The following is a 23264-nucleotide window of genomic DNA, read 5'->3' on the forward strand; positions in this document are numbered from 1 at the left end:
CCTTACAGCTGTTTTAGGCCAATTTACCAGTTTTCGGGTTGAAAAATAAGGCTTTTTTTTATAAGAGTGTTGGTAACGATTTTCAAAAAATCTTTAAAAATTCATTTTTTGGTCAAATTTGAAAATTTAAACTGTTCTGGGCTTCTCTAAAATTGAATAATATGTGTGTAAAATTTCATTGAAATATTGCAATATTTAAACCAGAGCATGTATGTATGGGTAAAAGGCAACAGACATATGGTTTATGTTTTGTGTTTGGCTTACCTGAAAACGTAGCACGTTCAACATCTGAGCCCAGAAAGTATTGTAAGCAGATTAGTTCCATGAACTATTTTAATATGTGCCAAGTAAAAGTCATCTGACAAAAAAATTGCTTTCAAACTGTACTCATAGTAAAAATTTCTGTAGTTTTAAAAGTTAAAAAAAGTTGATCAAAAGGTCAAAGTCAAGGGCATCCTATGACAACATTGATCAATTTGAACAAACATTCACAATCAATTGTGCTGAGATGGATGCACGAACACACAAAAAGATTTTCAAACCTTTCCAGATTTATGTTTACCAAACCTGTGAACCCTGGGTGTGGCCAGTAATGACACCAGGTGCATAACTTAAACATTCACAACCAATTTTGTTAATATGAATGCGCAAACTACAGAACTTAAAGCTAAAAAATGGCCTTTGGGCTTTCAACAAGAACAAGGCAGAGTAATTCACAAAATCAGCTGCAAAAGCAAAAAGCAAATTGTCTCTCAAAATCCTAGACTTGCAAATTGTCTCCCTTAACTCTAGACTTGAATTTACATGTACATGTAAACTTGGCTAAAAATAGAATTCGCTCATGCAGACCTGGCTAAAAATAGAGAGCATTTCTTTAAAACTTTCATGGCCCATAATCTAGGCATTCATGGGCGGATCTGGCTGGTTTTCGAAAGGAACCGAGCTCTAATGGATATCTAGATACTGTACAAGTTTCATTGAGATACAATAAAAACTGAAGACTGTATCGTGTTCACAACTAATTGTTTACAACCAATTGTTTACACAATAGCATTTTTTTATACTATCAAGGGCCATAATCTAGGCATGCATGGGCGGATCTGACTGGTTTTCGAAAGGAACCCAGCTCTAATGGATATCTAAATACTGTACGCACGACCGCACGACCGCACGGACGCACGGATGCACATACTACGTACACATTACCATCGCATAAGCTCTTCTGGCCTGTGGCCAGTAGAGCTAAAAATCAATGGTTCATGCTATTACTATATCCTTAGTGAAGATATATGGGGCAGGCCTATATCCTAAGTAAAGATATGTGTGGCAGTACTTCAGCACAAGTTAAGTAGTATGGGACAGACTATGGCCTATATTAAGATCCGTGTGGCAGGACTAAATCCTAAATTAAGCAATGTGTTGCAGACCTAAGTCTAAGCTAACATAAGAGTGTCAGTACTATAGCATAAGTTAAGAAAGGGTACAGTTTAATATATACTAATTTATGTGTGGCAGTGCTATAGTCCAAGTTAAGATATGTCTGTCAGTACTATAGTCTAAGTTAAGATATGTGTGATAGTAATATAGCCCAAGTTAAGATATCTGGGGCAGTACTATAGCACAAGCTAAGATATCCGTGGCAGTATTATAGTACAAGTTAGGATATGTGGGCCAGTACTTTAGGCTAAGTTAAGGTACATGGAGCATTACTATAGCTCAAGTTAAGGTACGAGAGCAGTACCATAGCCCAGGTTAAGGTACTGGGGGCAGTACTATAGCAAAAGTAAAGGAACGAGGGCAGTACCATAGCCCAGGTTAAGGTACGTGGACAGTTCTATAGCACAAGTAAATGTACGAGAGCAGTTATATAGCACAAGTTAATGTACGAGAGCAGATTTATAGCCAAAGTTAATGTACGAGAGCAGTTCTATAGCACAAGTTAATGTACGAGAGCAGTTCTAAAGCATAAGTTAAGGTACGAGGGCAGTTCTTTAGCACAAGTTAAGGTACAAGGACAGTTCTATAGCACAAGTTAATGTACGAGGGCAGTTATATAGCACACGTTAAGGTACAAGGACAGTTCTATAGCACAAGTTAATGTACGAGGGCAGTTCTTTAGCACAAGTTAAGGTACAAGGACAGTTCTATAGCACAAGTTAATGTACGAGGGCAGTTATATAGCACACGTTAAGGTACAAGGGCAGTTCTATAGCACAAGTTAAGGTACGAGAGCAGTTCTATAGCACAAGTTAAGGTACGAGAGCAGTTCTATAGCACAAGTTAAGGTACGAGAGCAGTTCTATAGCACAAGTTAAGGTACGAGAGCAGTTCTACTGCCTAAGTTAATGAACGAGAGCAGTTATATAGTACAAGTTAAGGTACGAGGCCAGTTATATAGTACAAGTTAAGGTACAAGGGTAGTTCTATAGCACAAGTGAAGGTACGAGGGCAGTACTTTAGCATAAGTTTATGTACGAGGGCAGTTCTATAGCATAAGTTTAGGTACGAGGGCAGTCCAACAGCACAAGTTAATGTAAGAGAGCAGTTCTATAGCACAAGTTAATGTATGAGAGCAGTTCTATAACACAAGTTAATATACGAGAGCAGTTCTATAGCACAAGTGAATGCACGAGAGCAGTACTATATCACAAGTTATGTAAGAGAGCAGTTCTATAGCACAAGTTAATGTACGACAGCAGTTCTACCGCACAAGTTAATGAACGAGAGCAGTTATATAGCACAAGTTAATGGACGGGAGCAGTTTTATAGCACGCGTTAAGGTTCGAGGGCAGTTCTATAGCACAAACGAAGGTAGGAGGGCAGTACTTTAACACAAGTTAATGTACGAGGGCAGTTCTATAGCACACGTTAATGTACGAGGGCAGTTTTATAGCACAAGTTAAGGTACGAGGGCTGTTCTTTAGCACAAGTTAATGTAGAGGGCAGTTCTATAGCACAAGTTAAGGTACGAAGGCAGTTCTCTAGCACAAGTTCAGATACGAGGGGCAATAATATAGCACAAGTTAAGGTACGAAGGCAGTTCTCTAGCACAAGTTCAGATACGAGGGGCAATAATATAGCCCAAGTTAAGGTATGAGAGGCAGTTATATAGCCAAAGTTAAGGTACGAGGGCACTTCTATAGCACAAGTCAAAGAACGAGGGCAGTACTTTAGCCCAAGTTAGGTACAAGGGCAGTACTATAGCACAAGTTAAGGTACGAGAGCAGTACTTTAGCCCAAGTTAAGGTACAGGTACGAGGGCAGTTCTATAGCACAAGTTTAGATACAAGGGTAGTTCTTTGGCCTAAGTTAAGATACGAGGGCAGTTTATTAGCAGAAGTTAAGGTTCAAGGGCAGCTGTATAGCAAGAGTTAAGATTAGAGCGTAGTACTTGAGCCCAAGTTAGGTAAGAGGGCAGTTCTATTGCCAAAGTTCAGATACGTGGGGCAGTACTATAGCTTAGGTTAGGATATGCAGTTAAGATACCTGGGGCAGTACTTCAGCATAAGTTAAGATACCTGGGGCAGTACTTCAGCATAAGTTAAGATACCTGGGGCAGTACTATAGCATAAGTTAAGATACCTGGGGCAGTACTATAGCATAAGTTAAGATACCTGGGGCAGTAATATAGCATAAGTTAAGATACCTGGGGCAGTACTATAGCATAAGTTAAGATACCTGGGACAGTACTATAGCATAAGTTAAGATACCTGGGGCAGTACTTCAGCATAAGTTAAGATACCTGGGGCAGTACTTCAGCATAAGTTAAGATACCTGGGGCAGTACTTCAGCATAAGTTAAGATACCTGGGGCAGTACTTCAGCATAAGTTAAGATACCTGGGGCAGTACTATAGCATAAGTTAAGATACCGGGGCAGTACTATAGCATAAGTTAAGATACCTGGGGCAGTACTATAGCATAAGTTAAGATACCTGGGGCAGTACTATAGCATAAGTTAAGATACCTGGGGCAGTACTATAGCATAAGTTAAGATACCTGGGGCAGTACTATAGCATAAGTTAAGATACCTGGGGCAGTACTATAGCATAAGTTAAGATACCTGGGGCAGTACTATAGCATAAGTTAAGATACCTGGGGCAGTACTATAGCATAAGTTAAGATACCTGGGGCAGTATTATAGCATAAGTTAAGATACCTGGGGCAGTATTATAGCATAAGTTAAGATACCTGGGGCAGTACTATAGCATAAGTTAAGATACCTGGGGCAGTACTATAGCATAAGTTAAGATACCTGGGGCAGTACTATAGCATAAGTTAAGATACCTGGGGCAGTACTATAGCATAAGTTAAGATACCTGGGGCAGTATTATAGCCCACATTAAGATATGTGGGGCAGTACTATTGTCTAAGTCAAGATATCTGTGTTAGTACTATAGCACAAGTTAAGATATGTGTGGCAGTACTATAGCACAATTTAAGATATGTTTGGCAGTACTATAGCACCAGTTAAGTAATGTGTGACAGTTGTATAGCACAAGTTAAGTAATGTGTGACAGTTGTATAGCACAAGTTAAGTAATGTGTGACAGTTGTATAGCACAAGTTAAGTAATGTGTGACAGTTGTATAGCACAAGTTAAGATACCTGCGGCAGTACTATAGCCTAAGAGAAGTGTGGCAGAACTATCACCCAAGTTAAGAAACGTGGGGCAGTAGTATAGCACAAATTCAGATACCTGGAGCAGTACTATGGCACAAGTTAAGATATGTAGAGCAGTACTGAAGACCAACTTAAGATTCGCGGGGCAGTACTTAAGCCAAAGTAAAGAACATAATAAAAAATCCTTGCCATTTTAACTTTTTAATCATATTTTCTATTATACAATAACAATGTTCAATAGTAACGTAAACAAAATGAATTTCATACAGCATTAGGTTAAACAACAGCAAACAAGTTGGACACATCTGGTAGTTAGTGTTTGTTTAGAACTATCAGTGGAATGAGATTTGTTTGTGCTTATTGCAAAGAAGAAATCATACTTTACATTATATACCAGGGGAATATATACTGTGCAGTTTGAAAATGACTGGTTCATATCAAAACTTGAGAAATAGGAACAGTGTAAATTTAATTGTGAAAATTTTCGCATTGTGTTAGAACATACCACCATTAAATCTCATATGCAGCAGTAGGTGAACAAATTGTTCAATATCTGTAGACTGTTTTACCAAGTCATCTGTTTCATGCAGTTACTTTATGCTGCTGTTATATATCTTAGCATTCTAAAATACCATAGTCAAACAACCTAGATAACCTACAAACCGTGGGTGTTTAATCATGCTCTGTATTAGATCCTTTGAAAATATATTTAAAATAATAAACAGTTGATAACATCATGTGCACAATTACAGAACAGTTATAATAGTAATACAATCAGCAATTAATACAATAACTTATTAAAACACACAGCTCAAAACATGATTATAAGCAGCTTTGGAAATTATTTAAATGATGCAAGCATTCAGATGTAGATAATTTACAAATATATGACCCAAATGTATTAAATAAATACTGAAACTGCTATTACATCGATCAAACAGTTACTCAGCAAAGCGGAAAACAACAATATATTCCTCATGGGAGGAACAAGTTAATGAGCCCCTTAATTAAGTGAAGCATGTTCTTTACATGTATCTACTGATTCCATACCACTGAAGTTAACAATGGTACAACCCCAGGCAGACTTGCATTGCAAATATGTGGAGATTCACCAAAGCTCGCTGAATATCTTTACTAATAGAAGCAATCACCCTGTACATAAACATTGCAGGCCAATGGTCCCCTATACCCCCAGCATCAATCAGTCTATTGAATTATGATAATGATCTTAAGAATTAGACATTCAGTCTATAAAACTGCTTGTGAATGCAAATTTGAAAACAAAATATGAGCACATAAAACCAGTAGTCTTTGAACATTTTTTAGCGAATTATTTGAATTTCTATCTGTATCCTAGAATAACAGCAGAAGCCTACTATCTACGATGGTTTGTGATATGGACTAGACAACACAGAAGGAAAACTAGCACTTGCCCACTCCACAAATATCACAAAATTTAGAATTTATGTTTCTGTTTTTGAATTAATAATTGGGTCAAATTAAAAGCAAATAAGTTGGAAATGCTAACTGTAATATTGCAACATTGCAATATTGATGTTACAATATTTGTGCTTAAAACACTAAGTGTCACAGAAAAGATACAAATTCTATCATTGCACAGTGAAAATACACCCAAAAGTGAAAAAACTTCATTTACATGTTTTTTCCGACAAGATCATATTCAATACACAATTTTAGTTACATGGTTACAATTTGTTTTAAAATCGCATTGTTCAAATTGAAAATACATCTACACAAACTTATACATACAAAGAGCAACAGTATATACATTCTTACTCATAATTGTCCTTACGATTTTTTTCAAATTACTAAACAACAATCAAATGGAATATCACCGTTTTATCAAGATTCAAAGTCAATCATATTTGTTCATCTCTAAATGTCACAATAAATACCTTCTTATTACATTACACTTTTGTAAGGATACAATGGTTTGGTTGATTATACTTTAATATGTATTCCACCACAAACATCTGTTAGGTCAGATAAATCATATATAGTCAATCAGAAGTTCTAAACTTCCATCATTTTATATGACTGTCATAACATTTCTTTTATCTTGTGTATGTGTTTGTATTATGCTCTTCACTGAATAAAGTTTTTTTTACCATTATTCAGTGAAAAGTTGCTCCATCAAATTAAATTCCCTCCTTTGTTAGAAGTTATTCACTCCACTTCCGTCACATCATAATTATTTCTCTCCTACTCCACTATCAGGGGAGCAGTTAGTATTTCCCACCAGTACCATACTGGGAAGCAGCTCCCCTGACGGCCCCTTGGGCTGCAGACGATGCAGCGTTGGATACGCCCTGCTGTACTGCCTCGTTCTTCATCACTCCAGTCGCAAACTCCTGCTGCGCCTTGGCAAAACTGGCCCCTGTGCTCCGGTATATACGGTGGACCTGGGTGGATATATGAAAGGGTTTTATTTGGTGACAGTAAAACACTGCTTAAGGAAATAATAAGTTAACAAGTTTTAAAAGACTATTCTTTGAAGTGATGTATGCTCCCTGATGGGGTTCTAATTCAGAGAAGAAAGTTCAATTTGTGAAATATTACTTTGCAAGTTTTTTTTTGTTTAATCTACAAGTTATACATAATAACACAAGGGAGGTGACTGTGGGTAGAAACACAATCACCATCACTTCAGTTCAATGTTGAGAGGATTTATGTCAATTGATGTTGAAATCAATTATGGAAAAAAAGAGCAGAAACAAACAATTTGAAAGAGTAGAGCAATTTGGAGATGGGGCAGCCACAGACTGCCGTATCTCTGCTGAAATAAGTACAGATAAATCTTAAGAGTCTGAGACACATGAAGGTAATTCATAAGAATCTGCACTAGACAAAAAAGGTAGATGAACAAAAGACAATCATGTTTAAGTTCTAAAAACAGAGTTATGGTTCTTGTTCGAATTTTTCTTCTTGCATTACGGTCCAGGCAAGCATCTATTAATGCATACTGTTAAAATAAAGGGAGGTTATTCAGCATTGAAAAGCTAAGATTACAGTCCTTGCACACTGCAATTGTGCATATTGCCCTCTGTTTTTGTTTTAACAATCTTAAGTTATTCTCCAGAAAGACAAAGCGGCATCTAAGTGCTCACATTTTGGGAAGCATGAACATCTCAACTTTTGATTTATATTTCTAAAGTTTGGTTTTGATTACAAACAGAAAAAACTACAGTTGAATTTTAAAACATGTGTAACATTTAGGCACAAATGTTAAGAGCAATCTGTCAAGAGTAAAACTCTTATGAAAATGAAGTTATTTATGTTGATAACAATAACATGCACATATTTTGGAAAACAAAATCAACATGAAAGATAAAGTATAAACTTCTTTATAAGTGCCAATCAAACAACCAAAGATGGTAAGTAGAGCTAACCCTATGTACCTTACTTTAAAGGATCAAATATTTCGAGGCAAAGAAATGATGTTTCACGAAACAAGACAGTTAAATATAATCAATAGAAGCTGTTGGAATGTATGATCACGGTTACATGAATAACAGCAAAATGAAATGCAATGCTAGTATATCAGTTACTATGGCAACTACACATGTAGACTGCAATTAATCCTTTTCGTTACAAATCAACTTTTTTACAAAATAAACTAATGATAAAACTTATTTAATGTTATACTTATAGAACTAATATTAACGAAACTGCTCCTTTCAGCCTACCTTTATTAGCATTACTATAGATACCACAGCAGTAATGGTGAAAAATAAGGAAACAACCAACATCACCAATCCCGCGGCCAGATTACCACCAATAGTCTTCAAAGAATTGATCCAGCCTCTACAAAAACATAGTAACAAAGTGCACAATAGGTGGACAGGGGTTCAATTTGAGGGCGACGCTTTACAACACAGAGGCGAAATATATGTATGTGTGATACACAAACGAAACAAATGTCCCAGTTCTGGTGATGTTGAATTTCCTACAGTGTAAGCAGAAATTAGGATTAAAGGAAAATGATATATGTCTAAAAGCTGAAAAATAAGCATACAGTTAATTTAAGTTGACTCTGATTAATAATCAGACATAAAAAGCGAAGCAAAGCTTTTAAACATGCAAGAATAACAAACTAGACCCTTCAGAAACAACTTGGTCAATACTGATTTGGAGCATTCACTTCAGATAGTGATTTCATGTCATTCAGATTCACAAAAGTCAGAGAAGAGCACACTTACAGCCTCAAGATAAAAAGACATTTAAACAGTTAATAATAATTCCATGATGCCAGTTGTTTGTTTTTCATTCTTCATGTGTACACGAAAAGGAGTTGCATTCCATTAAGTTGTAGAGTCAGATGCCTAGGAGCACAGCCATCTATCTATACCTTTACAAGCATAACTATATCCATTATGGAACAAATCAGGAAGAGTGTGGCCACTACCATCATAAATGCTGCCGCGCTTTTACTAGTTTTCAATATCTTTAGTGCATTGATCCAACCTCTACAAAAACAAAAGTGCAATTCAAGCTACTGACGAATATTACTGGTTGTAACAAAGATTAATAATGTGTATAGATGCACAAGAATTTCCCAATACGAGGATTCATTTTATACATTTGAACAGGATCCACACTTATTTCAAGCCGTGCTTTGCTATGGTCCAGTCTGTTCCAAAAACTGCTGGTGTTACGGTTAAATTTAGATGAACTTTACACCTTTTACTATGAATTGCTACCCAACCAAGTCTTGTGCATAAAATCAAAATGGCAACAAAAGCTTCACAGCAGTTAACAGTGCAGCAACAAGGGTAAATGCATCAATGAATCATACATCAAGCAGGGCTTCTGTATTTACCTTAACTAACATGAACATTTTCACGCCACTAATAACAGACAGGAAGAACGCCACTATAAGCATGAAAATGCCCGCACCAAGGTGTTTTCCTATAGTTCTCAGACCATTTATCCAGCCTCTGTAACATGCAGGAGACAAAATGGTCATTAATAGATAGTCTATTCCCATTCCAAATAACAGTGGCAGAGCTACTTTTGGAAATCACCTTAAACCTTTGCTTCGAAATTACAACTGATCGACAACTTGGTATGGATTAAATAATCTAAACTAAACCTGTGCAAAATAAAACAAAAAAGCATAATAACTAGTGAAAAAATACTGAAATCAACATTGCTTTACAGTATGGCAATTCTGTATGTCAAGCCTTTTAAAAAAATCATGGAAGTTTTCTTGCAGATGTTGTTTTGGTATTTATTGTAAAGACTGCCTCAATTGTTATTATCATATGTTGGTCTGGTTCTTTGGTCTCAGTATTTTTTTGAATGTTAATGAAAATAAATAGAATGATGTAACAGCACCTGAAACAAAAAAATACCAAACTTAAACCACATGCATTATCATGGGAAGCATGCATTGTTTCCTTCCTGGAACATGGACATATCCCTGTGCTTTAACAGGTAGGAAATTAGAATAGTTTTTGTCATGTGTAATGACATTTAAAACAACCAGCCACAGTTGTGAATGCACAGAAACATGTCCAGTGAAACCTACTCCAGGTCCTGCCACCAAACTGAGTTGCTCTTCCTAACATATATGTGTGCATACCGGTAGTCATAATGATGGGCTTAAATAGCATTTAAGAAAAATTATCCGACAATGAAAACTTTTATATTCTGATGCCATACTTATGGTATTTTTTTAGGTGAAAGACCGTGTACATGTGGTTCAAAATTGAGGCTGGAAATACTAACTGTGATGACAGAAGTGACATCGTGCTGTGAATCATAATATCCATGCAAACAAAACAACGGGAAACCAAACTTAATGAGCTAAAGAGCAACTCAGTTTCTGACATCCAGTATCAAACATGCAACAATAGGGGTGTTCCAGGATGATCACCGTGACAACCCAGATGCCATGACAACATCTCCACGGTTACCTTGCACAGCAACACCAGCATAAGAGTCGCTAAAGCACCAAAAAATATTCCAACTAGTATCATTATAAGTCCCACAACGACATTCTGGCCCACAACACGGAGTCCTCCGATAATGCCTCTGAAAATGGGTGACAAAATGTTAACAATTAGTAAAATTTATTTGAACATTTCATACATATGTACAGAACAACTTACAACACTTTTGAGAGGATAATGTGTTTTAATAAGCATGCTATGTCTTTGTTAAATCAAACAATATATTTCTTGTGATTAGGTACAATTTTTGGCAAGTGAATATGAATATCCTCACAAATACTCCAACAGCTATCAAGGTAGATTTTTTCCAACATAAATAAAGCTGTAAATCATTCATCTAAATGTAGATAACAGCTAATCAACACTTGCATCATAATGAACTTTTCAAACAAACAATATATATTTATATATACAGTAATACCAGATAGCATATATCCTCTATGCTGACTGGCTGTGTCATTCTGTACCAACAAAAGTTAATTACAAAATAAATATAATAATACTCAGGTAATATAAGCTTGAGTCATGTTTTAATCTCAACCTCCAAACCACTCATGGTCAATGATCAATATAATAGCTTTTATCAAGATAAAAGTGTTTATTACATGTTTTTCATTTTAAAGCGTGATAAAAATAATTCCATTATTGATGTTTGAGATTCTGCTGAATATTTTACATTGAAAAGGAAGAAAATGGCTCATACTTACACTGAAAAGTCAGTGATTCCCAAACACATCAGGACGCACACACAAAATTGGAAGAAAAATATGAAGAAGAATACAAAGAAGTTGAACGAGCTATCACTCCTGAAAAGACACAATAGCAAGCATAAGATATAATAGGCACAATAGCATGTATAATAATTTAAACAATAGTACTGCAGATTTATCGCCAACATCCATCTAGTTTCTAGTTAAAAAAGGGTCCAAGTTTTTGCACAACTACAATGCCCACAACACCAAGGCTATGACAATGCCAAGACTTTTTTTCTTTGAAGAACAGACAAGCTAAAAATTTGTATAAGTCTAAATACTAAAGCAGATGAAAATTATAAATGCTTGATGCACCTATTACACAATTGTTTTATGTATTTTTCTCTTTTTTTATGACAGTCTTAATCAATTAACAATTAAAGTTTATTTGATACATTTTTAACATCATTGTGACAAAAGCTGAAAACTTTAATTATGCTTGACTGTTATTCTTGGAAAGAAACCAGAACGTCCTATCAGAAGTGATCATTGCGTGAGAGACAGACACATAAATCACTTCATCCTTAAAGTGTGACACATGACAATATCATATAAGTACTCTGTGCCATGAAAAAAAATTATTTTTGCAAATCAGCAAATACATGTAAAATGAAAGTACAAAATTATATCATAGCTTGGTGACCTGTACATTACCTGAAGGCCTTGTAGACGGGCCTGTACCAGCAGATGAAAGAGCAGGGAGTGAATAGAATGAACCAGAGGATGGAGAGCCCAAAGGTCGGGCCGCCATTAGAGTCCACTATGAAATACGCCATGCTGCCCATGAAGTTGAGAAACAATGTGAACGCATAAACTGAAAAATAGAAATATTTATTCGGACAGTTTAAAAATGCCAGTAACTCAGTTGAAAAATCCTTTAAAACAGGCTTGTGAATTGTGATCAGATTTAAAACATTAATGTATCTTTTTGGAATCAGGCTTTATATCTTTTATATCTATTTTATTTATCAACTATCTGACAAAATGCAGATCTATCATAAATGTAAGCAATGCTGTTGCCATCAAATATGATAAAATGCAAACATGTTTGCAATACAAAACTACTTACACATCCATATATAATAAATAATTTTGACAGTTCTTTGGAATTCTAGTGGAATATCGACTGAAAAGTCTTGGTAGAAGCATGGTCCAACTGGAAACCAGCCTGGCAGAGGGGGCCAGTTGTTCTGTCGGTCTGAAATACATAACCAGAAACAAATGTAAGTAGTCCAGAACATAAACATACAAGGTTAGATGTTCCATTGTACAGAATTAATTGTATTTTAATTTCATCTATTCCATGTTGAATGCTGATTTTTGTTAAACCTTTTAGAACTTAATTAAATAATGCTTTGTTTACTTCGGCTGTGCAATACAAGCATTGAAAGGAATCTTCCAGAATTCACATCCTTCAAATAGTATGTAAATGTGTGCATACAAATGTACCTTTTCCCCAAATATTCATACATTTCTTATTAACAAATAGCTTCGTTTGAAAGTTTTTGCCAATGACAGCTGATCACGAGCAACTCATTTGTGTTACAAACTTGTATAGATCGATAGATGTATTGATGTATAGATGTACGATGAGTCACTTAATTGACTTTAGAAAGCACATAAAAGTAATTACTGCATCCAACTGTGTGTGAATTGGGCATAGTATACAACTTTACCTTGAAATTGCATGTTTTTCATTTCCTGTTCTTTTCTTGCCAATTCCTCTGCTTTCTTTTCAAGCTCCTGTTAAAAGTACAATGAACATTGCCTTAGAAACGTTAACTAACAAGGGAAGAAACTGTTCTGGTTAGTCCCATATTTGGGTTTCCTGATACACAGTCTATTACAGCTGCAAATTTTCAATATTAAATTGATTAGACAAATACAAGACCTTTTTCAGATTACCAGAAACTTACTGCCTTTAATTCATTTATTTATATTATTTTGTAACAACAACTTGTTACCATTTCAAACAAGAGATGTTTGTCAAACATTATGCCCCCCCTGAGCGCCATGTTGTCAGGATTATATGGACAATTGAATGAAATATGCATGGACCGAAATGACAGCTGATTTGTTGCTGTTTTAAGATTATGACCATTAAAGTGTGAGGATAAAGTGTGTTATGACCGTCATGACCTTTGACTCTATGAACTCAAAATCCAGAGTCATTAGCTGGTCACCAGAAACCTAAATGTCAAGTTTGAGGGCCATGGGTGCAGGCATTGTCAAGTTATCAAAAGACAAGTTTTTTTCGTTCAAGGTCACTGTGACCTTGACCTTTGACCCGATGACCCCTTAAATCATAAGGGGTCATCTACAAGTCAGATGCAACTCCAAGTCAAGTTTGAAGGCCATGGGTTCAGGCATTGTTGAGTTATCACTCGGACAACCTTTTACCATTCAAGATCACTGTGACCTTGACCTTTGGCTCTATGAATCCTAAAATCAATAAGGGTGATCTACTGGTCAGGCTTAACATCCATGTCAAGTTTAATGATCATAGGTTCAGGCATTGTTGAGATATCATTGGGGGAAGATTTGTTAACTTTTTTGCATTAAAGGCTACTGTGACATTGACCTTGGCCTGATGACCCCCAAAGTCGATAGGGGTCATCTACTTGGCAGGCCCAACCTTCATGTCAAGTTTGAATACCATAGGTCCAAAAATTGCCGAGTTTGCTTTCAAGGTCACTGTGACCTTGACCTTTGACCCCTAAAATCAATAGGGGTCATCTACTGGTCAGGCCCAACCTCCATGTCAAGTTTGAGGGCCATGGGTGCAGGCATTGTTGAGTTATCACTTGGACAACCTTTTACCATTCAAGGTCACTGTGACCTTGACCTTTGGCCCAATGACCCCCAAAAATAATAGGGGTCATCTACTGGTCAGGCCCAACCTCCAAGTCAAGTTTGAGGGCCATGGGTGCAGGCATTGTTGAGTTATCACTCGAACAACCTTTTACCATTCAAGGTCACTGTGACCTTGACCTTTGACCCATTGCGCCCAAAAAACAATAGGGGTCAGCTACTGGTCAGGCCCAACCTCCAAGTCAAGTTTGAGGGCCATGGGTGCAGGCATTGTCACGTTATCACTCGGACAACCTTTTACCATTCAAGGTCACTGTGACCTTGACCTTTGGCCTGATGACCCCCAAAAACAATAGGGGTCATCTACTGGTCAGGCCCAACCTCCATGTCAAGTTTGAGGGCCATGGGTGCAGGCATTGTTGAGTTATCACTCGGACAAGCTTTAAAATTATTTTACCATTAAAGGTCACTGTGACCTTGACCTTTGACCCGATGACCCCCAAAATCAATAGGGGTCATCTACTGGTCAGGCCCAACCTTCATGTGAAGTTTGATGACCATACGTCCAGGAATTGTTGAGTTATCACTCGGACAAGCTTTGGTCTACCGACGGACCGACCAACCGACATGCCTGTGCAAAGCAATATACCCCTCTTCTTCGAAGGGGGGCATAATAAGCTTTTCATTGGCATACTGTTTAATTTGGATGCCAGGTGACCTCATTTTTTTAATTTTTTTTGGAATCGGTCCTTGGATAAAATATATTTATTCAAAACAGTAGATGTTTTTCGCTTTAAAAAGGTGTTTGCGAGTACCTGTTGTCTCCTCTCAAGCTCCGAGGTGTCGATACGCTGGGCAGAGCTCTGTGTGTAAGGGGGCGGGGCGTCAGATGACGGCTGCATGATGGCTGGTGAAGACTGGGGTGGGGGAATAGTTGGCTGTCCTGCCTGCAATTACAACCAACATATTCAAATAAAAGTTTTATAAAACAGGAGAATGTGTTTTATTATAATGTTTGTAGATTTTTTTTTCTGTTTAATGTTACTGTTTATTCAGAAATGTAAATACATTGTGTAAAATTATGAAAAAGGCTTCTCAAAAACTAGAATACACTTCAAAAGGAATGGCCAGAACTTGATATCAATGCAATAAATTAGGGTTGTGTACTTATATTTTTATGTGCAATTTGTGGCAGTGTAAAAAGTGCATTTTGCAAATGGAACATGTAAGTGATTTAAATTGTCCTAAAATTTCTGTGTTTTTTTTCCAATTTTATTTTGATAACATTTTGCATTGCATGTCAAATGAGTTCTTGATAAAATATAAAAGTTTGAATTGTTTCTGAACAAATGGAGAAGACAGCAAGCATATAAAATAGGCTTTCATTAAAATAGAGCAAGGAATGCTTATTTCTAAAATGTCCCATATTATTTTTTTACAATTCATATCCCTATTCAGGCTTTCAAAACAGTGCCAGGGTTTCCACCAGGCCTTTATGGCTTGTCAGGCTTGACACACCTTCCACAGGCAAGGCTAATTACTGACACAGGTTAATATCAATATCTTATCAAAACAATCATGAATTTTGACAATACACGTTTTTGCTGTTATTGCAATGACTGACATCGGAAGGCATGCCTGGAGTATGACGGTATTTGTATCAGCTATAGCTATCTAGGTTCAACGAAAGCCAAAGAATTGACAGCACAGTGTACCCAGTGGCGGATCCAGGTTTCTCAGTTGGGGGGGGGGGGGGGGGGGGGGTAACTTTTGAAATTGACTTCTGTTGGCCGCTTAAGGCCCCCATGTGTTTTCATGGTAATTCAGGGGGTCGGAGGCCTTCGCGACGGCCTCAAGCTCTTAAACTATTGCATGTGTTTACTATGGAACGCCGGGGCTCAATGCGTTATGCAAATGCTATATATAGAACAATAGTTTCATTTTCGACCAATCGAATGGCCGGGTACGGAATTACGGAAGCTCGTGCTATGTGAAATCTAAATATAGTAACACCTCCTGAATAACGGATTTCCTTCGCATCTCGCATGAAGCATTTTAAAATCATTTAGCATCTCGCATTTTGCACAAAAATCATTTCCCAAAAAGCATTTCGCATATGGCATAACACAATCAAATTGAATCGGACGAAATATTGTGCACGTTCCGAACTGCTCCCGGCAGTGAAGGGGATGTATGACATAGGCTACTGATACTGCTACAGAAATATTATTATACGGTGGAAGAAACTATACTCTTTCTAACCTAACGCGTTTACAGCAATATACAGAGTTGCACATATTGCTATTCGCAATCTAACTGTTCGCAATCTAACTGACTTTCTGGCATATTTTCTCTAGGACACCTCTTTACTTTACCGTTTCTGAATATTATATTGTATTGGTGTGTTTATATATGTTATTCTAATGAATAGACACAACAAACGTATTATTTTTCACCTCTATTACATGCAGATAAGAGTATTTTTCAAATTTATGTGTTCCTTTTTTCATTTCATACAAAATGATTCTGCTCAATTTATGCTAACAACGGTAAAAAATATTGAATCGAAGCTTTTCGCATTTCGCATTAAGCAATTCGCATAAAGCATTAAGCGTTTTGCAAAAAACATTAAGCATTATGCAAAAAGCATGAAGTATTTCGCAAGAAGCATTGCGCCCCGGCGTTCCATAGTTTACACTGTTTTTACAAAGCTTGAACTGCGAGAGACACTTTGTAACGTAGTAACCCCGTTAAGCTGATCGTCACCTCCCTATAGATCAAGTTTTTTTCCCCGCATAAATTAAAAGACCTTGGTAAAATTGCATACAGTTACTGGGCAAACTTTAATGTTTGTTCAGTGACACCGAGTGAAAGTGTCTGCTTTAAGCAAGTAGTCCGCTGAATTCTCATGTATTTGATCTATTAAGTTAATCTTGTTTCATATTATCGGATTTGGTGAAAATGTAACCGGATTGCTAAACGGTTTGGATCAGGAATAGAAGCCGAGTTACTCGGTGTCTGATCCGGATCCAATCTGGTTGACGACATCACTACGGTCGCTATCGGCATGCTTAGGGTTACAAACAAAACTTTATCGAAATTACCCATTTACTTCATAGATACGCATGTATTAGCATTTCGAGCTTCATAGATACGCATGTATTAGCATCTCGAGCAGATAGAAATTGACGCCATAGTGGGAAAAAATTTTTTTTATGAGTTTAAATGAATTGCCTCTCGTAAATTGTCCCTTACCGCTATAAACAGTGTTGACCCTTATCATATCGGGGCGACCATAGTAAACGGAGGATAGCCAAACGCTAACACATTCTACTGAATACGTCATAATAGATAAGTTAATCGATAAGAGCGTTCCACAACGTCTCGGACCAATTATGTTTCGTAATAGTCCAATGTGGCCAAATAGATGTTCGATACAACCACGGTAAATCGAGATCTATTTTTTTGTGTGGAGCAAATCATAACCTTAAAAGCTATCTACAATGATGGAACGATATTAATAATTTATACATATACTTGGAAAATTTTAGGGGGGGCCCGCGCCGGGTCCGTCCCCCCTGGATCCGCCTATGGTACCCCAACTCTTTCTTAACTTTATCATAACAGGAAGGTGTGAAAAACATCACTGTCGTAACTGGGACCTTTATCCTATAATCACTTATGATTGCAAAGTTACCACTAGTTGTTAATTGATTTGGGTAACATAAAATGTGTGTCAAATTATTTTGTTTATCGATCCAAATTCCTTTTCGTAGTTGTCCTTTTGTACTTCTAATTGAGACATGGGTGAAGAAAAGATGATACCTTTCATTCTTCTTCTTATTTTGAATAATAAATATATATAGATCTGAAAAGACACAATCAAATTCCCATATTATTTAGCCGATCCACTTTAAGAATAATGAGCTGTTGCAGCTTTTAAAATACCCACATGAAGTCGCCTTTTATGAAAAGATAAAGGCTGTGGTATCATCGAAGCAATTTTGATCATTTTACCAAACCTCTTACTGGAATCAACCTAGCTTTCATAATTTACATGCTTCAGGCTCTATTGTGTTCCTGCATGAAGACATCGGGTTTTACACATATTGCTGTGATGTCAACACTCAACAGTGACAACATAAACAATACCCTTTAATTTGTAGAATTGTCGGAATACATGTACTTAAAAATATCCAAGAATTAATGGAGAGAAAATCTGCGGAGGGATGAGACATTCAAGAACTTTCCCCTCATGACACGCCTTATGAAATTTCTGGCAGAAACCCTGAGTGCAATAACAAAGAGTAAACAAATAATCAAAGCATTAATATAGCATTAATATTTCTTAGGATTAAGGAGAGGATGGCATGGCTGGTATATGGTACTGTTGAATTTATATGTACCCAGTACCTGATCTGAAAGTAAACCTGCCTTTTCTTCCTGAAAGCATACACATTAAAAAAATAGAAGACATAAATTCATGGTTACTTGTTATTTTTCATAACAATTTATCAATAATCAATTGAGAGTACAGTACAGTCCACTCCACGCGAAACTTCCACTTTCCTCAGTTACTCTGCTGTTTTACATGTAAATCCTGAAAGCACTGAGTAAGTAACCTGTTTTCAGCTCTAAAATTTTCTAGTTTCTATTCTCATTATTTCTTAAGTTGTGATACATTACATTTGTGTTTCCCCGTGTAATAGTTTCATTGCATTGATAATTATTACGTTATAAAGGTATGAAGGTAACTCATGTTCAGAGGTTAAGTGAAAAACTGCCGATTTAAAGCTATTTTCTCACAGATTTACCATGGTTACAACTTTTTTATACTGTTTTGTCTTGGAAAGAGCAAATTTTGTGTAAATATCTGTAAACCAATGATATTATATTGCTGACAAAAAAGATCAGATCGCAGAATTTTATATTTCCATTCGAAAATGTTTTATGGCTTAAACCATTACTAAAGGTTTGAGAAATAGGCATAAAAATTTGAATATAAAAATCTGCATTCTAATGTTTTGTCAGCAGTCTTATATAACTGCCTTCCATGGATTTTCACAAAAATTCGCTCATTCCAAGACAAAAAATAAAAAAATTGTCAAAATGTTCAATCTGTGAGAGTGCAGCTTTAATCTGTCAATACTTATTGTCTAATTAAACCCCCTTTTGTTCAAATAAATATAATTTGGCTTTTAATTGAAATGTTTTGTGAAAATAACAGTGTAATTATGATAATTGTATATTTTTCTATTTAGACCAATAACTTCCTAGTTAAAAATGGAAATTATTAGTATATAAATCAATATAGTAACGGGCAGTATGAAAGTCACGTGCTATGCAAATTTTGTAGTGCAGGCTAAATTTAGTTAACGCGATAAATGCAGTTTATTGTTATCAAACTGGGAATTAAAAAATGTCAAAAAGGTTAAGAGAAGTCATTTGGATATACATACCAAAAAAATAAGTTACATTACTGGCCAATCCACTTTTTTTGCATAGTTTCACAATTTTTAAATCTCAGAGTAATGCGATGCTTGTAATTCTTCAGTCCACTGAACGACGCAGGGAGAGTGTAAATGCCAAGGACAGAGGATGTCGTCAAATTACATTTCATGTCTGTGCTGACAAAAATTTGCAAAGAAGCTTTAAGTGAGTGTCACAAGGAATGTATCATAACAGTAAAATCCGCCATTTATGCTTTCCTACATTAAAACCTACACCTAAATTACACTGCATGTCTTATGCACCAGTCAATTGTAACCACAGCTCCCCAGGTCCCCAGGCGGTGGTTTTGTCTTCACTCCAAATTTAGCTGGAAATTGGCCTTATCTAGGGTCCCTTGGGTGCGGGGCAGATTGTCCCCGCAGGGCGGAGACTTTGCCCGGGCTTGGCTGGACCAAAAGTCAAAGTCCCCGCTATTCCCCGGACCTGGGGGTGGGGGGGGGGGGGGCATGGTTACAAATGACTGGTGCATTACAAGAACAAGCACATAAAAAGTTAAACCCTACCCCTGCTGCTGGTCTTGTCTGATTATCCTCAGCAAAAGGGTTGTAATCGTCTAGACCAGCTTGTCTCTGGCCACCACCTCTAGCTTGCTGCACTGATGGGTCCTGTAAAACCAATATACCAACCAATGCATTCTCACATCAACAGTTAGCACTACAGCGAAGGAACTCTTCTTATCTCGAGCTAATACAGGGCTTTTTCACCTTCTTTGCTAAGGGCCAAAATTAGGCTACTTCACAATTGGGAAAAATGGCATATTTTCCCAATTTCCAGATATTTTTTTCACAGTTCCCAGATATTTTTCCCAAAAAGGAAGATCTTACTTCAAAATTTTACAATAAAAATTTATTTGTTTGAGCAAATCATTCTTTTTATCTTTTAAGTTGACATACAAAGAATGCTATATATTTTAAACGTTAATCCAGGACAAATTAGTCCATAAAATTATATTGTTATCAATTCTTTCCCTCGATTTAGAATCAACTCTATGAAGATTAAAACTAATCTCTCTCCCTTTCTTGTCATTGCGTCATGTTAAAAAAGCGAAGTCAAAGACATGCTTTCTCCCCCAATAAGATCTACATGTGTATCAATTGGAAGTTCATACATTTTAGACCTTTCAAGCTTTACCCTGTGGAGTGTTTGTACACATTTCATATTAAAAAGTTATAATTAAAAAAAAAATCAGCTAGAAGTAGACTCACATGTAAGATATGAGCCCGTTTTTTTGTAACATGAGTTCCAAGTTTCATATGGATACCTTGACCCAAGTTTAAAAGGTGTCTTCAATCCTCATATGTGGAATTTCCCATTTTGAGACATTTACACACATAAATTATTTCCAAATTTGCAGAATTTCATACTGGTTAAGAAGCAGTTTCCGACAGTTTTTACAAGTGTTTATTGATTTATTCATACGTGTTAAAATTCCTACTAAAATTGTTTACATTTTAGATAACTACAGCTCAAGCTGCTATTGTCGATATATTTTGCACATGTGTGACGTCACTTATAGTGTATCTAATGGGGGCGCCAAGAGGGTACTTACACTGTTCTGATTAGCTGTTGACGAGAAGCAGTTTCCGACAAATCAAATACGCGGCAAATTTTAGGTGCCTAGTGTGTGTTTTTATCCATTTATTTAATATACTAAATAGAAGACTACAGTACGATAACTATTATTTAATTTTTCAGCATTTACCAAAATTAAAACCTAAAAACTTACGCCAGTCAATCATCATACTGGAAATCAGGCAGACACTAAATATCAATGATATTTTGTTTCATTTCAAATAAGAACTTGTGTTTGTAATCATTTAAGTGAATGTGGGTGTGAAACTAGCATGACAACAGTGTTCGCAAATATGTACATAATGATCATCGTTTGTATAAGTCAATTAAGGACAACCTTGTAGCTATTCATAGATATGCAAATTGGGTTCACACGCATGCGCAATGCGCTGCGCGTGACGATCCCCCACGTGCAAGTTTGTGTACAAATTGAAAAATAAACATTAAACATTAAATAATAATAAAAGTTATTTACGTGTCTCGGTAAAAACTTCCAACTTTTGATTGCCTAGTATAATTAAATTACAATACCTTCTTTATGAAGATCAAAAGAAAGTACCCGAAAAAGCAATTTGTCGGAAACTGCTTTCCGTCGGAAACTGCTTCTCAACCAGTAGTTTAAATTTCCCAAAATGAAAAGGCTAGGCCTCTTCACAATTTTTGGTGAAAAAGCCCTGTATTCTGTTGACAAATCGTTTGGCTAAAACAGTTGTACTTAAACTTACAACTGTATCTATGTAACAAGTATATGTGTATTTCAAATGTGTATCCAAAATACAAATTTCAGCAATGAACATGTACTTACAATTTAGTGGAATGTAGCCTTTTAAGAAGGAGGGGTAGTAATTGTTTGAGAACAATTAATTCCGATTTACTAATACTTTGATTTGTCAATGTGTATAACTAATAACAGTATGAAACTGTAAAAATATCTCCTTATTGATTCATGAATGCATACCATACTCTACTCCGCATAAATTATCGATTACAACGCTTGGAATTATAAAAATAAACAGGAAAACACCGGTTGGTGTAAAACTAACTGAGAAAGGATTTACAGCCTCCGGATCGGCAAATGGATTACTGTCAAATCCGTCCGACATCTTTGTGAATAATTCCTGTTCAGGTTATCAGTAAACAAATCGAAAACAATGAATTATTGCGTTTGACAATTTGTTTTGGTTTGTGAGGTGTCCAAAATCAATGGCTGCTTACTTCCGCACTATAGTTACGCATGCGCAAATAGCAATCATCACATGGCTTTTACGTCACATACAAATCATCGTCAGCAGTTCTTATGTTTTACAATAGAATATCTCCGAAATTACATTTTGAAACGTCGAGCATTCCGAAATATTTATATAGTAATAGCAAAATGGGACATGATATTATATAAATTGGTATCAAAAGTGATAGCATGTTATCAAACTTGTTATGTAACTGTACTGTATAGTCACTATAGTGTAGTATAGATCTATCGATCTGTACCAGTACAGTTTAGTATTAATATTTTAAAAAAATACGTCGTTCATGTTCTATTATTTTATTTTTTAACACTGTCAATAATAACCATCAAGTACCGATAACGTATTTTTGCGTATGAGCGCAATTAACCGGTGGCTAAAATAAGTTAGAGATATACTGTACATGATATAGTAGGGGGGGTCAAGTACTATCAACAAAACAAGCCAATCTAGACTTACTCAACGCATTCATTACTCTTACTGTCCCCATTTATTGTGATATTCGAGAGTACATTTTCGGAACACACACGCACTTCCAGGCAGCCATGACCCCGCCCGCATCCGGCCCCGCCTAAGCCGCGGTGACAGGCGTGCAGAGCTAATGATCGTTCTCCAAAATATCGCCAATGTAGAAAAGGGTTTTTTGAATATATTTTGCAACTTGTTTTTGTTTAATTTAAAACAAACGTCGTGAATCGCTATTTTTTTTTAAATAGTATTTTTTGTTAATTAATTGCTAACCGGGTACTATATACCATTCGTATTAAGCGTTTATCCGT

General features: G+C 36.3%; 1 protein-coding gene across 5 annotated transcripts; it reads right to left on the bottom strand.

Annotated features, from left to right (window-relative positions):
• Positions 1-4805: 4805 nt before the first annotated feature.
• LOC128227344 (secretory carrier-associated membrane protein 1-like) lies at positions 4806-22473 on the bottom strand. Of its 5 annotated transcripts, none has more exons than XM_052937780.1 (10): positions 22285-22473; positions 20173-20274; positions 18572-18601; positions 14974-15105; positions 13024-13090; positions 12417-12545; positions 12002-12161; positions 11303-11401; positions 8990-9107; positions 4806-7043 (listed from the first exon to the last, which is right to left on the bottom strand). In XM_052937780.1, exons 1-10 carry the CDS (start codon positions 22342-22344, stop codon positions 6867-6869), a joined length of 1074 nt encoding a protein of 357 aa, XP_052793740.1. In that variant the 5' UTR covers positions 22345-22473; the 3' UTR covers positions 4806-6866. The 5 variants fall into 5 exon arrangements, with proteins under 5 accessions (XP_052793740.1, XP_052793738.1, XP_052793737.1 ...); XM_052937778.1 differs by lacking the exon at positions 8990-9107 and adding an exon at positions 10560-10677; XM_052937777.1 differs by lacking the exon at positions 8990-9107 and adding an exon at positions 8328-8445 and having other exon boundaries at positions 22285-22472.
• Between the last annotated feature and the right edge of the window lie 791 nt (positions 22474-23264).

Source organism: Mya arenaria, chromosome 3 (genome assembly GCF_026914265.1).
Source record: "Mya arenaria isolate MELC-2E11 chromosome 3, ASM2691426v1".
NCBI classification, from domain to species: domain Eukaryota; kingdom Metazoa; phylum Mollusca; class Bivalvia; order Myida; family Myidae; genus Mya; species Mya arenaria.

Excerpts from the sequence above, each read along its gene's own strand:
- LOC128227344 (XM_052937780.1), bottom strand. The coding sequence starts at position 22,344 with ATGTCGGACGGATTTGACAGTAATCCATTTGCCGATCCGGAGGCTGTA. Across the intron at positions 15,106-18,571 it reads CAGGTTTACTTTCAGATCAG|GCAGGACAGCCAACTATTCC; the intron begins GTACTGGGTACA and ends TTGTAATTGCAG. Across the intron at positions 11,402-12,001 it reads CCCGTCTACAAGGCCTTCAG|GAGTGATAGCTCGTTCAACT; the intron begins GTAATGTACAGG and ends GTGTCTTTTCAG.